The 12,201-nt window shown below is 44.0% G+C and overlaps 1 protein-coding gene across 1 annotated transcript in view; it reads right to left on the bottom strand.

Moving 5' to 3' along the window:
- Window positions 1-12,201, bottom strand: part of cacna1aa (calcium channel, voltage-dependent, P/Q type, alpha 1A subunit, a) — a gene marked incomplete at its 3' end in the record, with an annotated part of 48,354 nt that overhangs the window by 19,596 nt on the left and 16,557 nt on the right. The window contains exons 4-8 of the mRNA XM_008295460.1: window positions 4,581-4,672; window positions 3,719-3,871; window positions 3,203-3,390; window positions 1,143-1,246; window positions 886-1,001 (exon numbers count right to left, since the gene is read on the bottom strand). Coding sequence (XP_008293682.1) covers window positions 886-1,001; window positions 1,143-1,246; window positions 3,203-3,390; window positions 3,719-3,871; window positions 4,581-4,672 — 653 coding nt within the window. The remainder of the gene's footprint in view (window positions 1-885; window positions 1,002-1,142; window positions 1,247-3,202; window positions 3,391-3,718; window positions 3,872-4,580; window positions 4,673-12,201) is intronic.

Below are 12,201 nucleotides of genomic sequence, written 5' to 3'. Positions count from 1 at the left end.
CAGTGTGTGCCCTCGGACCTGCACCTGGGTGTGCTGCTCATCCCATCCCTTTGTTTTTTTTTAGCCTTCCTTATTTTTATGTAGATTGTCCGTTTCAAGAAGATCAAAGGTCCGTCCCTCCTATCTGGCCCTTTATCAGCTCCTTCCAACATCCAGCGTCGAACCCTCTTATCTGCTCTGCATCTTTCCTGCCCTCAGCAGATGGGCCGAAAGACTAGAGAAAGAGAACCACGGGCGAAGAGCGGGTCTCCTCCGTCCAAGCATCATCTCCAATCCCCGTCAAAGTGATGTAATTTAAGGCTGCTGTTCACAAATGCGCACTGACCATAACTTAAGTTTGTGGAGCTTTTTGAGGACGGCTTAAACTTACACGAGATACACGTCCTGTTGTACTGAGATACTGGATGTGTCGAACTAGAAGAGCTGGAGACGGTTGTACAAATAAGGAAATAAATGGAAAAAAAAAACAGGAAGCTACAACAGAGAAAATCTCAAATTTATCTGCTAAAAGTGTAATAATTCTGTTTCCGTTTAAACTGCAGTATTCTTGCAAATAAAATACAAATAACATGGATTCTTGCAGTTTATTTTTGCTGCCCAAGTGACTTCATCTCTTGCAGCTACTTCACAGTAAAATCCACAAAAAAAAGGGATGTATAGCCCTATTTAAGAGGCTTTTATTGTGAAATGCAAGCAGTAAGTGTTGATTTTGTTTCAGTCACATACCATCATCACGTGCTTCTGTTTTTGTTTAATGCACAAAAAGCTTTTATACAGTTTTTTGATAGGGCACGCATCCAAATATCTGACAAAATAAACTAATGTATTAACGGTTGCACGTTGTCTGTGGAAAAAGTCGCCTCTCGTGTGGTAAACTGTCCGTACCAGCTTTGCAGATCCACTCCAGATAACCGTTGAGCTCTCGTTCGATCTGCTGCTGCCTTCGGAGCTTCAGGAACTCGCTCCTGTTCTCCACGCGTTCTCTCTCTTTGGCAAACTCCCTGCAGACGCACACAACGTTTATTGTAGATACGTTGCATTTTAAATGTGGCACACATGCATGCATACATACAACGTTCACTAAATGATTCACAGCGTAGGAAAATTATGACTACAACAACCAAAGTCGAACACACGCTTACCCCGACAGCACGCCCAGCACCAGGTTGAGCATGAAGAAGGAGCCGATGATGATGAGGGGGATGAAATACATCCAGTTCCATGCGCTCCCTGAGGCATCGTTGCTCTGGAAACACACACACGGGGACATCAGACGGAGTAATCAATGCTTTGCTCTTTACGCTCGTACACGACATATTAGCACCTGAGCTGAGAGAAACATGGCTCGGTTGACAGTTTATTAACACGAGCGCCGGGAAATATGCTCGAGATGCAATCAGCACTCTTTAATGAGTCTCAGTCGAAGGAAAAAATATATACGTGATCAATATTACAGCAGCAGTGGTCATAAATTAGTAAAGCAGACAAATGTAGAGAAGCTGAATTAGTTGTGATTAAATATATTTTGGTTTATCTGTTTTTTTGCTGGCCTTTTTTCGATAGGGAAGTCGAGAGAGAGACAGGAAAGTGGGGGAGAAGAACGGGGGAAGGACCTGCAGGAAAGCGCCATGAGTGGGACTCGAACCCGTGACCTCGGCGTTGGGGACTGTAGCCCCTGAACCTCAGCGCCCCTCTGCAACCCTTTTAGGCCTTCTTGTGGATTTTTTCTTGCGTCCAAACACCTTCTGTCTTAAATATTCCCTCTAAGAAGCTGTTAATCTAATTAAAGAACATCCGAAATAAAGCGCCGCGTTAATAATCTTGTAAATAAACGTCCAGCCGTTAAAAAGACGGAAGCACTCAACGTTGCTGTCCACTGCTGTCGGCAGCATAAACAACAGCAGGGCCGACATGATTTTGCTTTAAGTCATCTCAATAAGTAAATGCATATCTGCCACTCTATTTAGCTGCTCTGTCGGAGTAAATAATGTATAGCAAATGCTTCGCTCCCTCCCTCGCCGTCTCTGCCTTCCTCCTGTCCAGACTCTCTTTTCATTTCTTTATTCACTCCTTGTTGTCTCGTCTTCTGCATCCTCCTTTGGAAGCCCTTCACCCTGCTTCATATATCTTTTTTTTTTTTTTTAATTCATCATTATTTCCTTTAGTCCTACTTTCTTATTTTCTAGCTCTGTCCATCTCCAGACTGTCACTGATCAGCTTCTGCATCGATTCCTCATTTTACCCTCCCCACCTAGAGACCCTTTGCTTTTCTTTCTTGTCCCTCCCTTTGCCTCCCCGTCTGTCCTCCCCCGTCTCCTCCATCTTTCTTTCTTCCTGCATGTACGCTGGTATTGCCGCTGTGTACCCAATGTACCGCAGACCCTTTTTTCTACCATTAAACTTTTATTGCTCCCCTCCCCAGCAGCTGCAAGAATAACTTGGGCTGAACAGGCCCTTTTAAATATAGAGCAGCACCGGGAAGGAGGGACACGGGGAGAGAGAAGCCGAGTGAGAGGGACGGGAGAGAGGAGGAAAAGGGGGGAAGGGATGGAGGACAGAAAGATAAGAAGGAAAGAAAAGAGGGAAAGGATAGAGAACAAAAAAAAAAAGAACAACAGGAAGAATAAGACGGACGGAAATGGAAACGAGACGGGAGAAGAGACGACTACAGTAACACTCAGAGACCCTCATCTACCTCTGGTCTCCATGGCAACCGTTGCCACTGACAGCGGGGAACGTTTCAGTCTTGGACAAGAGTGATGACACTGTTCAGAACCCGGTACCCATTTTATGGGTGGATGCAGAGGAACGTGTACGAGATTTAAAAAGCTGGATTTAAGCGTTTTATCAGAAAAAAAAAAAGAAGAAAAAAAAAATCTAAAGTCCAGCTGCCCTTTTAAGGTTTTCAGATTTAATTGCTTCATTTGAACCTTTTCAGAATATTGTGCAGCATTCAAAACGGCTACCAAACGAACAGATACTGTAAAATGTACGTTAAATGCTTCAGGTGTTTGTCTGCTGCTGCGCTCCATCCATGACAAGGACTGATGGGTTTTGCATTCTGGGCTTCTTCCCATAAATAATCCTTGCTACGCTAAACCTAAAGTAGTCTTTTAGTCCTGCCTTACTAGACGCATCGGCCTCCACACGCATAAGTTTCTCATAAACTGGTCAGTGAACATGCAGGCGTGTTGGGCGGTACCCAGTAGAGCAGCTCAGTCCAGCCCTCCATGGTGATACACTGGAAGACGGTGAGAATAGCGAACAGGATGTTGTCGAACTGGGTGATGCCGTAGTTTGGTCCCAGCCAGTACTGTCTGCAGGTGGTGCCTTCCGGACACAGCCGCGACGGCAGCTCGGTCCCGCATGGAAACTCTTCCCGGATCTCACCTGAACAAACAGAATGCAGGTAGATGCGAATATGTCGCAGATTAAATGTTATTTCTGATCTCTAGAGTCCTTTCAGGGTAAACGCACCAAACGAGGCTACATCATCGCCATTACCATCACAAAACAAAGCACTACACACAGTTCGACGCCAAGCATGCTATTTAGATGGACTACATTGCATTTCTAATTTTAGCGCTGCAACTATTTAAAGTCTACCTCAGCAGGAACAGGTGCAGGCGTCTCTGGGGCAAACAGCTAGCAAATGAATCCTGACTTCACTCTTGGCAAACACACACATACACAGACACACACACACAGACTGCGTTACCTGTGTGATTGTCGAAGCAGGTCGTGTGGAACTTGCCCATGTAGAACTCCAGGCCGATGATGGCGAACATGAGGATGGCAAAGAAAAGCAGGAGGCCAATTTGCAGCAGGGGAATCATGGCCTTCATGATGGATTTGAGCACCACCTGTAAGCCTGAAGGACACATTTTTTGGCATCATCCTTTAATTTAAATGTATTTTTTGTTACAATAAGAATCACAGGATGCTAAAAAATTTATCTTATTAGTTACCAATTTAGGAAGAAATCCCTTTACATCGTCCACAACTGGTCATTTTTTCCACACAAGACAACCAGTTGAGGACTGATTTGATGACACATGAAGGCATTTGGTGTCATTTCGTGATTTTTGTTTACTTTTTGAAGCTTTTGTCATGTAATCTCCTCACTTACTGATGCCAACCAAGCTGCTGCACCCTGTGAATGTATGTGATTCAAACACAATTCAGTTACGGCGACATAAATAACTACTTTTAATTATTTCTTTTTCAATAACTGTTGGTGGAAACTGGTCGCTCTTTTCAGCTGCACATCACACACCGGCACGATGCTCTAATTTGGTTTTTAAGTGACTTTCATGATGAGTAAGCCCTGGTTTGCCTATTCAGACCTGTAGTAGAGAACAGGCTATTAATAACCCTGCGGTGGCAGTGGTGCTGGAACACTACTGCCACTATAACATTTAAAAAATGAGCATTGTGGGCACAGAGGAGTCGCTTTTGTTGGTGCATCGTGCGCAAAAGACGCACAAAAGCTTCACGCAGATTGCTTCTTCGTGCTATTTCTACTCTCTAATACAAAGGTGAGAGATTAGCAAAAATCTTTTTGTGTGTGAGTGACTTACTGGGAATACCGGACACCAGTTTGAGAGGCCTTAAAACTCGTACAGCCCTGAGGGTCCGCAAGTCGAAATCTGAGCCCACAGTGGACAGAATCCTAAAGGGGGAAAGACAAATGCACAGAAGTGAGCGCAGAGAATCAATATTTAAGCGAGTCAGGCTTGTCACTGTCAGTCAGCCTCCCCGTTTCTCGCTTGCTTTCTGTCAGATACACACACACACACAAAAAAAAACCCAAGCCAGGTCATTACAAACAACTGGGTGAGCACTGTATGTAAATCCTGTAAAAGCCGAGCTGATCAATACAGCTGACAAGTGAAGTAGGACGGAGGAGTGTATCAGGGTGAAGGAGGGGATGGGCCGAAAGGGAGGGATGAGAGAGGCACTGTGAAATGAAAAACAAAAAAAAAATGGAAGAAGATGGAGAGATGGGAGGACAAAGGGGGAGGAGAGATAAAGTTGGTGGCATCTAGAGACAGAGTGAAAGACAAAGGGAGCGAGGGGGCACTGGCAGATGGCTGAGAGAGAGATGCTGACTCGCTGGTTTCTGCCTATTCTTATTCTCGGCGCATTTAAAATCTTCAACCGGTCCTCAGAGTGCAGCGTAAACACATTGCGGTTTGTGCCGCGGCACCTGTACCGCCACTCATCATCCGAATAAGAAATTGTAAACAGCATGCGTGTGTGTGTGTGTGTGTGTGTGTGTGTGTGTGTGTGCTTTAGAGGGTTAAGATGTTCCCTTGCGCCGCCAGACTTCCAGTCAGTCCCTTCGTCTGACGCACACTGTGAATCATCCTACTTCCCACTTCTCTCTCTCTCTCTCTCATCCCTTCCTCTCTCTCTCTCTCTCATCCCTTCCTCTCCCTCTCTCATTCGGCGTCTCTGACACATTTCTACTTTCCTCTATTCCACTAAGAGGCCCAGTGACACAGCAGAGCCTTAATCACAGGTTTGAAGTCCGCCTGCTTTTGCTTGGAATCCTGCACGCTCAGATAGAAGGATAAAACTGACTCAGGGTCTACGGGTGAAGGTATACTTAGTTGTGGTTTTGAATTCGGTGTCGTGTTACCAGGAAGCCCCCCTCCAGTGGTGGGTGCTCCATCGCTAGCGCAGGTCCTTGTAATGACATTGTGTGATATCAAATGCCTCATCAGAGGCCGACTTGTAACCGAGAGGTTCCTGAGGCATTAATGTACTTCGGCTGCATCTCTCACAGTATCTTATGGTGACATTTGCAAAGAAAAAGAAAAAAAAAAAACAAAGAACAGAAATTATCCAGAGGTATTACTGGGATTGATATTAATTAAAGCCAGAAATGGAAACACTTTCTACTTAACAAACCAACAAAAACTGCTTGTCACAAAGCAAATCAACTGACTTGAATTCCAATGACAAAACGGTGTCGTTTAGATGAGGAGGATCGCTAAGTTCTGTCGCCGTGGAGGTGCTTTTAAAGGCGGATCCTCATTTTGTTTGTTTGTCATCTGCGAGCAAACACCACAAACCCTTGCCAGAGGGGTGTACAGCCAGGCAAGATTAATGGCAGCGAGGTACGCTGAGCCTGAAGCCAGAGTTTTCAATGTCATGAAGGTGGCTCTCTGTTAACCTGCTACGTCACCATGGTAACCGATGCTGCACAGCTGGAGCTGGAGCTTCGAGACGAAACAAGAAGCGCCGCCCTTTCACCACTTCTTTTCCTGATGCCACCTGCAACCGAAGCTGATGATGCAAAAAAATATATATTTCTACGCTCGATTTGCTGCCAAGTCTGTTTACACTGCTGGTGCTGCAAATTGATTAGTCTATTGGCATTTATCACAGAGGATATTCAATCAATAATCACATTAATTTCACTTTGACTCGTTCAAAAACTAATTTCCACATATTATGGGATGATTATGGGGCAGTGTGGGACCTAAATGGACTTCACGAGTATCATGTTTAGAAGTTTAAAGTTGCAGAGCTCTAATGTGCAGCTGTTAATAAAATAAGCAGCTGCATTGAGAGACGATTAACAACCTTCTACCAGCTTCCCCCTCTCGCCTTATATCCAGGAACAGTGCATTTAACTACTCTTCATAGCTCCAAATTATAAGAACTTATTACTCCTGACTGAAGTAGGTGGCAAACAATCGGTACTTTTTGCTCGGAAGAGGAGTTAAATGATTTACGGAAGCATCTGAAGAATAAAGAGTTGATAGTATTGGGTCTTGTTGAGCCAACAAACACAGAGAAACCTTTACTACTTGCTCCGTACTTCACTCCTCAGGTCATTCAAAGACACTCAGCAAGGCTCCACTGAAGAAATACAAACTAAAAATGTCTGAAACATGCCAGAACCAAAGCAAAGCGGGTTCTCTTTTCCTACTTTGTCATGAAATTTTCAGAGATCATGTCTTTGAACATATGTTGCAAATTTAATCTATTTTAATTCAATTCAGTTTCATTGATATGGTACCGATTTACGACACAAGTCATCTCAGGGCGTTTCACATAATAAGGTCAAGATCTTACAGTATGATATTATAGACACTGAAAGTAAAAAGATCAAACTAATTCCCTGTTCGCAGGCTGTTTGGTGGCAAAAACAAAAGACACACTGCATGTTAATATTTGATAATTAGATTATTTTTCCCAGCAGTTACCACTTGGAAACAACTCAATGAATCACATCCACTAACATTACTGTGAATGATTTTGACTGTGATGCTACACAGAATTAGCTTTTTGTCTTTCTATGCTGGATCTCATGTTGCAAGACGACAACAGTCGTATTTAAATAAATGAATGGTGCTGCTCTTAATAGCTGGACGACACTGTGGAGAGCTGGGAGGTCACCGCATGACCCACGAAGCAGGTAGTAGAGAAATGCAATAGGTACTCTACAGGGAGCAGGAAATGACCGAAATAAAGAGGAAAACTAGAAAAGATGAAGTAATAAAGAAGCTGATTGGTAGCTGGCTTTATAAAATCCATGTTGTGAAATGTAGGAACCTACAGTATTAAGACTAAAGCATCATATTTAAACTCTAAATCAAGGTGCGTGGGCATGGGTTTGTGAAAGGAACAACCTGCACATCTGCCGGGAAATACAGACCGAAAAAAAAGCCCACTGACTGTGTACTGATGTAACACAAGCGCACACACACGAACACACACCTGTCTCCAGCTACAGTGATAAATGGCTACGCCTGCGTCTGCATTATTGGGGGTACAATACAGACACTGTCCGGGTAAAATCCTGCAATTACACATTAATGCATCTCATCTATTCATGTGACGTCGCCGCAATTACAGTCAGATCACCGACGATGATGATGATGATGATGATGATGATGATGACAATAACGACGGTGGTCATAACGATGACGGCGAAGCGATAAAGAATTCAGTTTCGAAAACAGCATCCGCCGTCACAAACAGTGTCAGACCGATGAGGCAGTTCCTCATTCACACCGTCTCCACGGTTACTGGGCCCTTTCTCATTCATAAGTGTTTCCATGGCAACAGGGACCTTGGCTCATTGATAGAATCTCTGTATCACCTTGGTAACAGGGCCAAGGGAGGAGCCAGATTGATTGTTTTGTTGTTTTTGTTGTTTTTTTTCTCCCCCCCCCCACCCACCTCCTCATTTCTCTATTTAATGTAAACGTTTGACGAGCACACAAATGGCACACATCTGCACCAAAAGGTCGGAAACATATTGAGCGAAAATAATTTTATTCAAGGGTGCACACTGGAAGTGGGTCATGAGGAAATAACCGACTGGAAAACAATTTGTCAGGGACAGAGATGCTGTGTGCTCTACTGTAATGTGTCTCATGCGCAGGTAAGCGCACACACACCTGCGCTTGAGGAGGAAGAACACACATGATTAAGGAGGCTCACATGAAGCAGTGTTGCTGTTACACAACCTCCCCGCTGTCCACTTCTCATGGGAATCCAACACATTATACAAACAGTATTTTCTCTCCGTCTGCTTTCCTGCTGACTTCAGCTGAACGAAGGCTAATTATCTGCGTCCACATCGTGGACTAAACCGCTTCATCTCTTTTTCCGAACTTATCTCTCCTTGCTTGCTTCTGCGACCATAATTCAACTGTTTCACATCGATTGCATCTTAAATGTCCTCTCATGTTATTATTATTATTATTACACCTTCCCTTAGCAGGAAAAGATTGTTAACGTCATTTCATCCTCTCTAATGACATTATATTCAATAAATTGTAATTTAGTGGGGAAAAGCACAGGTGACAAATTAAAGGAAAATCACCTCCAGCGAGGGGATCCATTGTGGTAGGTAGTTTGTTGGACTAGTTCGGGTCCACTTGCCTCCTTAAATCCTTCCATTAAGGTTACACAGACTTGTAGAATCAACGCCAAGGTGCATTAAAGCTGTTCTGGTGGCTGAAACCTCACCAAGACAGCTCATGTTGGGTTTTCCTTTTAGTTTCGTCTCCCATCAGAAACCCAACAAGCGTAAATTCAGACAGAACTGACGGTGCCACCTCAAGACGGGCCTAAGCAGTATTTAATCATCCGAATGTTGAAGCTGCAGGGAATTGCGAGGGTTTTTCACAGTAACCTTGAAACGTATTTTAAACTGGGAAACGTACTCCTTGAGGGCGGCGCAGCGATGCGGCGGCCAGCGCGGTCACCTCACAGCGAGGAGGCTCTGGATCTGAAGCTGCTGACCAGCTGGGCCCGTGGAGCCCAGGTGATTCAGCTGCTCTCCACAGTCCAGACATATGGGGTTTAGGGTTTAAATCGCCTATAGGTGTGCATACGAGCTTGAAGAGGAGCCTCTCTTTATGTGGGATTGACTAGTGACCTATATACGGCAGATCTTTTACCGTGTGGCTAGAATTGGCTCCAAATTAATAGATGAGTTTAGCTGATGGCAGGATTTCATTATACTTTACTTATTGCCAGCTAAAAAAAAATAAAAAAAATAATGCCATCCTTCCTAATAATACTAATTAGCAAATTCTGTTTAATGTAAAATTTTGCATGTTTAAAATGGAATATGTTAAACTCACTCAAAGGAGTTCTTTTTGCATTTTATTCAGAAGAACCTGAGGAAAGGGAACAGGAGGGCGAGACAGAAGAAGGGAGGATGCGAGGCAGGAATGGCTGTAAACTAAGGGTAATTGGACTAATAATCAATAGCGGGGTATAAAAAACAACTAGCTTATTCCCAGTGCCAAACCACTCTGGCAATTTACTACAACAGATAGGTCAACACACACACACGGGTGCACACAAATCAAATGACACCCAACAAGGTTGTAGAGTGAATAGCTAATCCATTCGGACATGTTTAAGTGCCATTTGTGCGTTTGTCTTTGTGCGCGTTTGAAGCAGAGCGAGTGCGCGACGGGCTGAGGAGGAAAGAGAAAGGAATGTTTGAAGTGGAAATGTCTGTCTGTGCGTGTCTGTTGCGTGTCGCGCTCGTGCACCGGTCAGCGTGTTATCAAAGGTTTGCGCCAGAGGTGGGCAGAAAGGCCAAGTAGGCTTTCATCTTCAAAGAGCTGCACACACACACACACACATACAACCGCCATTCACAGACAGCACAACAAAGAGCGAGTGTGTCCAGTCCGGCGCGCATCCGAGGGTGAAATGTATTGATTAGCGTCCGTAGCGTATCATGGGAATGTACAGTATGTGTGCTGCAGCAGATTCACTCGTTGTGCAAAATGGCAATCGAAGGAAAAGACGCGTTTTGTCATAGAGAGAAAAAAAAAACCTTTGAATTTGTGCTGTATTTATTCGTTCGTCTCTGTATTTGTAGGATGTTCATTCCTTTCTCTTTTTTTTTTTTTCCCACTTTCCTTCCTTCACACCTGCAAACCAGCGCCTCATGACGTGTCGACTCTCACACGTTGTCGTTTCCACTCGCTGCTCATGGATGCCTGAGTGATGTGTCACTTCTTGCACCATACAGCTACGATAATTTTTTTATTTTTTTTTGTAAAGCTGCTTTTGATGCACTTGTCAATCTATTAATAACACAACCCGTTTTATTTTAGCTGCTAGCCTTTTAGCCATGGAGGCAACCACACAGCTCGCTACAAGCAGACCTCTTTGGTGCAACAGCGAGATCAGCGAAGAGTTAAAGAAGGCGAGGAGATTTAATTTTTATTTTTTTAAAAATATATTTGAGAGTGGAAGTTTTAAGGACAGTCTGGCTTCCTTCTGCTCAACCTCTCCTTCCTCCTCCCTGCATCTCGCTGCTTCCTGCTGTCTCGCTGACACTTGTCTTCTCACCTCTCTTCTCTCTTACAGTCGCTGTGTTGTGCCACGCTGAGAGGAGCTTGGCTTCATGATTGCTCTTATTAAAGCATAAGGACGTACTGCCAGACTGAGTGTTCATTCAGTGCATGTGTGTGTGTGTGTGTGTGTGTGTGTGTGTGAGAGAGAGAGAGAGATTAAAAAAAGGTGGGCAGAAGGGGGCAATGACTAGTTTTGCCGGTGCTTCGTCAGCAAAGATGTGCCGGGTTTATGTAACCCGTGGCGCTCTCCAAATCACCACATGCATGGACGGAAACATGCAATGACCTCAACACAACAATCTGTGCCACTACTCCCACATTAGAGCTCATAGTAAAATTTTACTACATGATTTAATGACACAGTGTTCCTCCCAGTAAAACACTGCATTGTGTCTTCCCATATTTTGTGCGTCGTCCTCTGCTGTGCAGCTAGCTGCAGCTACTGACCTCCCAGCTGCTTTCTGTCCTCTCACGCATTGTTTGTCTGTTTTCTGTGTGCCATTTCCTGTTCCCTCTCTCCCCTTTAACCTCAGCCCGACCGGTGGAGGCAGATGGCCGCCCTCCCTGAGCCTGGTTCTAGCCGAGGTCCGCCCACTGCTGCCAAGCGCTAGCTCAAAGGTATCACTGCTGTTGAATGTGTTGGGTTTTCACTTTACACAGCATTTCAGTTTAAGATCTCTACCTCATTATTTATTTTCTAATTTTCTCTGTTTTTCTAAAGATTCGTCCTTTCTCCACTGCTCTTATTGCTACTGCGCAGCCTTTCATTTGCATTTCACTGCGCAAACCGTATGAGCGTGTGACAAATAAAAAACTCGTGGATAATCTGCAGCTATACAAATAAAACTGAAATAAATTTAATTGAAATTTCAAACAGGCATCAAAGACTAAATTTTGAGCAATGCAGCAATCTTAATGTGTGTTGTGGCAGCTCACTTCAGTGCATCAGGCAATTCTGATGTTGACAACAAGGCGTCCAACAACTCCTCACATGAGGACACTTGGTTTTAAACCCTTGACATCGATTCTAGACACACTGGTGCCCCCTTCGTACGATTTTTTTCAATAAGTAGGGTTGGTGGGCCTTTGGAATCAGACAGTGACGGCATTATTCAGACTCAAACCTTTCACATATGAAAACATGATTCGTATCCTAAGTGGGGTCCTATGTTTTTTTTTTTTTTTTTTATTGTTGTTTACTTTGGCCTAGACAATAAAATGTTAGTCTGTCATAGAGGCAGTAAACACTTTATCAGTACATATCGAACACGAGAACTCCAAATCAGAATACGCATACAGTCGTGACTCGATAATCCGACACTAAATGTAAAACCTTCTTCTATGTCGGATA

The sequence above is a fragment of the Stegastes partitus genome, unplaced genomic scaffold (genome assembly GCF_000690725.1).
Source record: "Stegastes partitus isolate 25-593 unplaced genomic scaffold, Stegastes_partitus-1.0.2 Scaffold1049, whole genome shotgun sequence".
In the NCBI taxonomy this organism is placed as follows: Eukaryota; Metazoa; Chordata; class Actinopteri; family Pomacentridae; genus Stegastes; species Stegastes partitus.
This window is presented reverse-complemented; position numbering and strand designations above follow the sequence as displayed.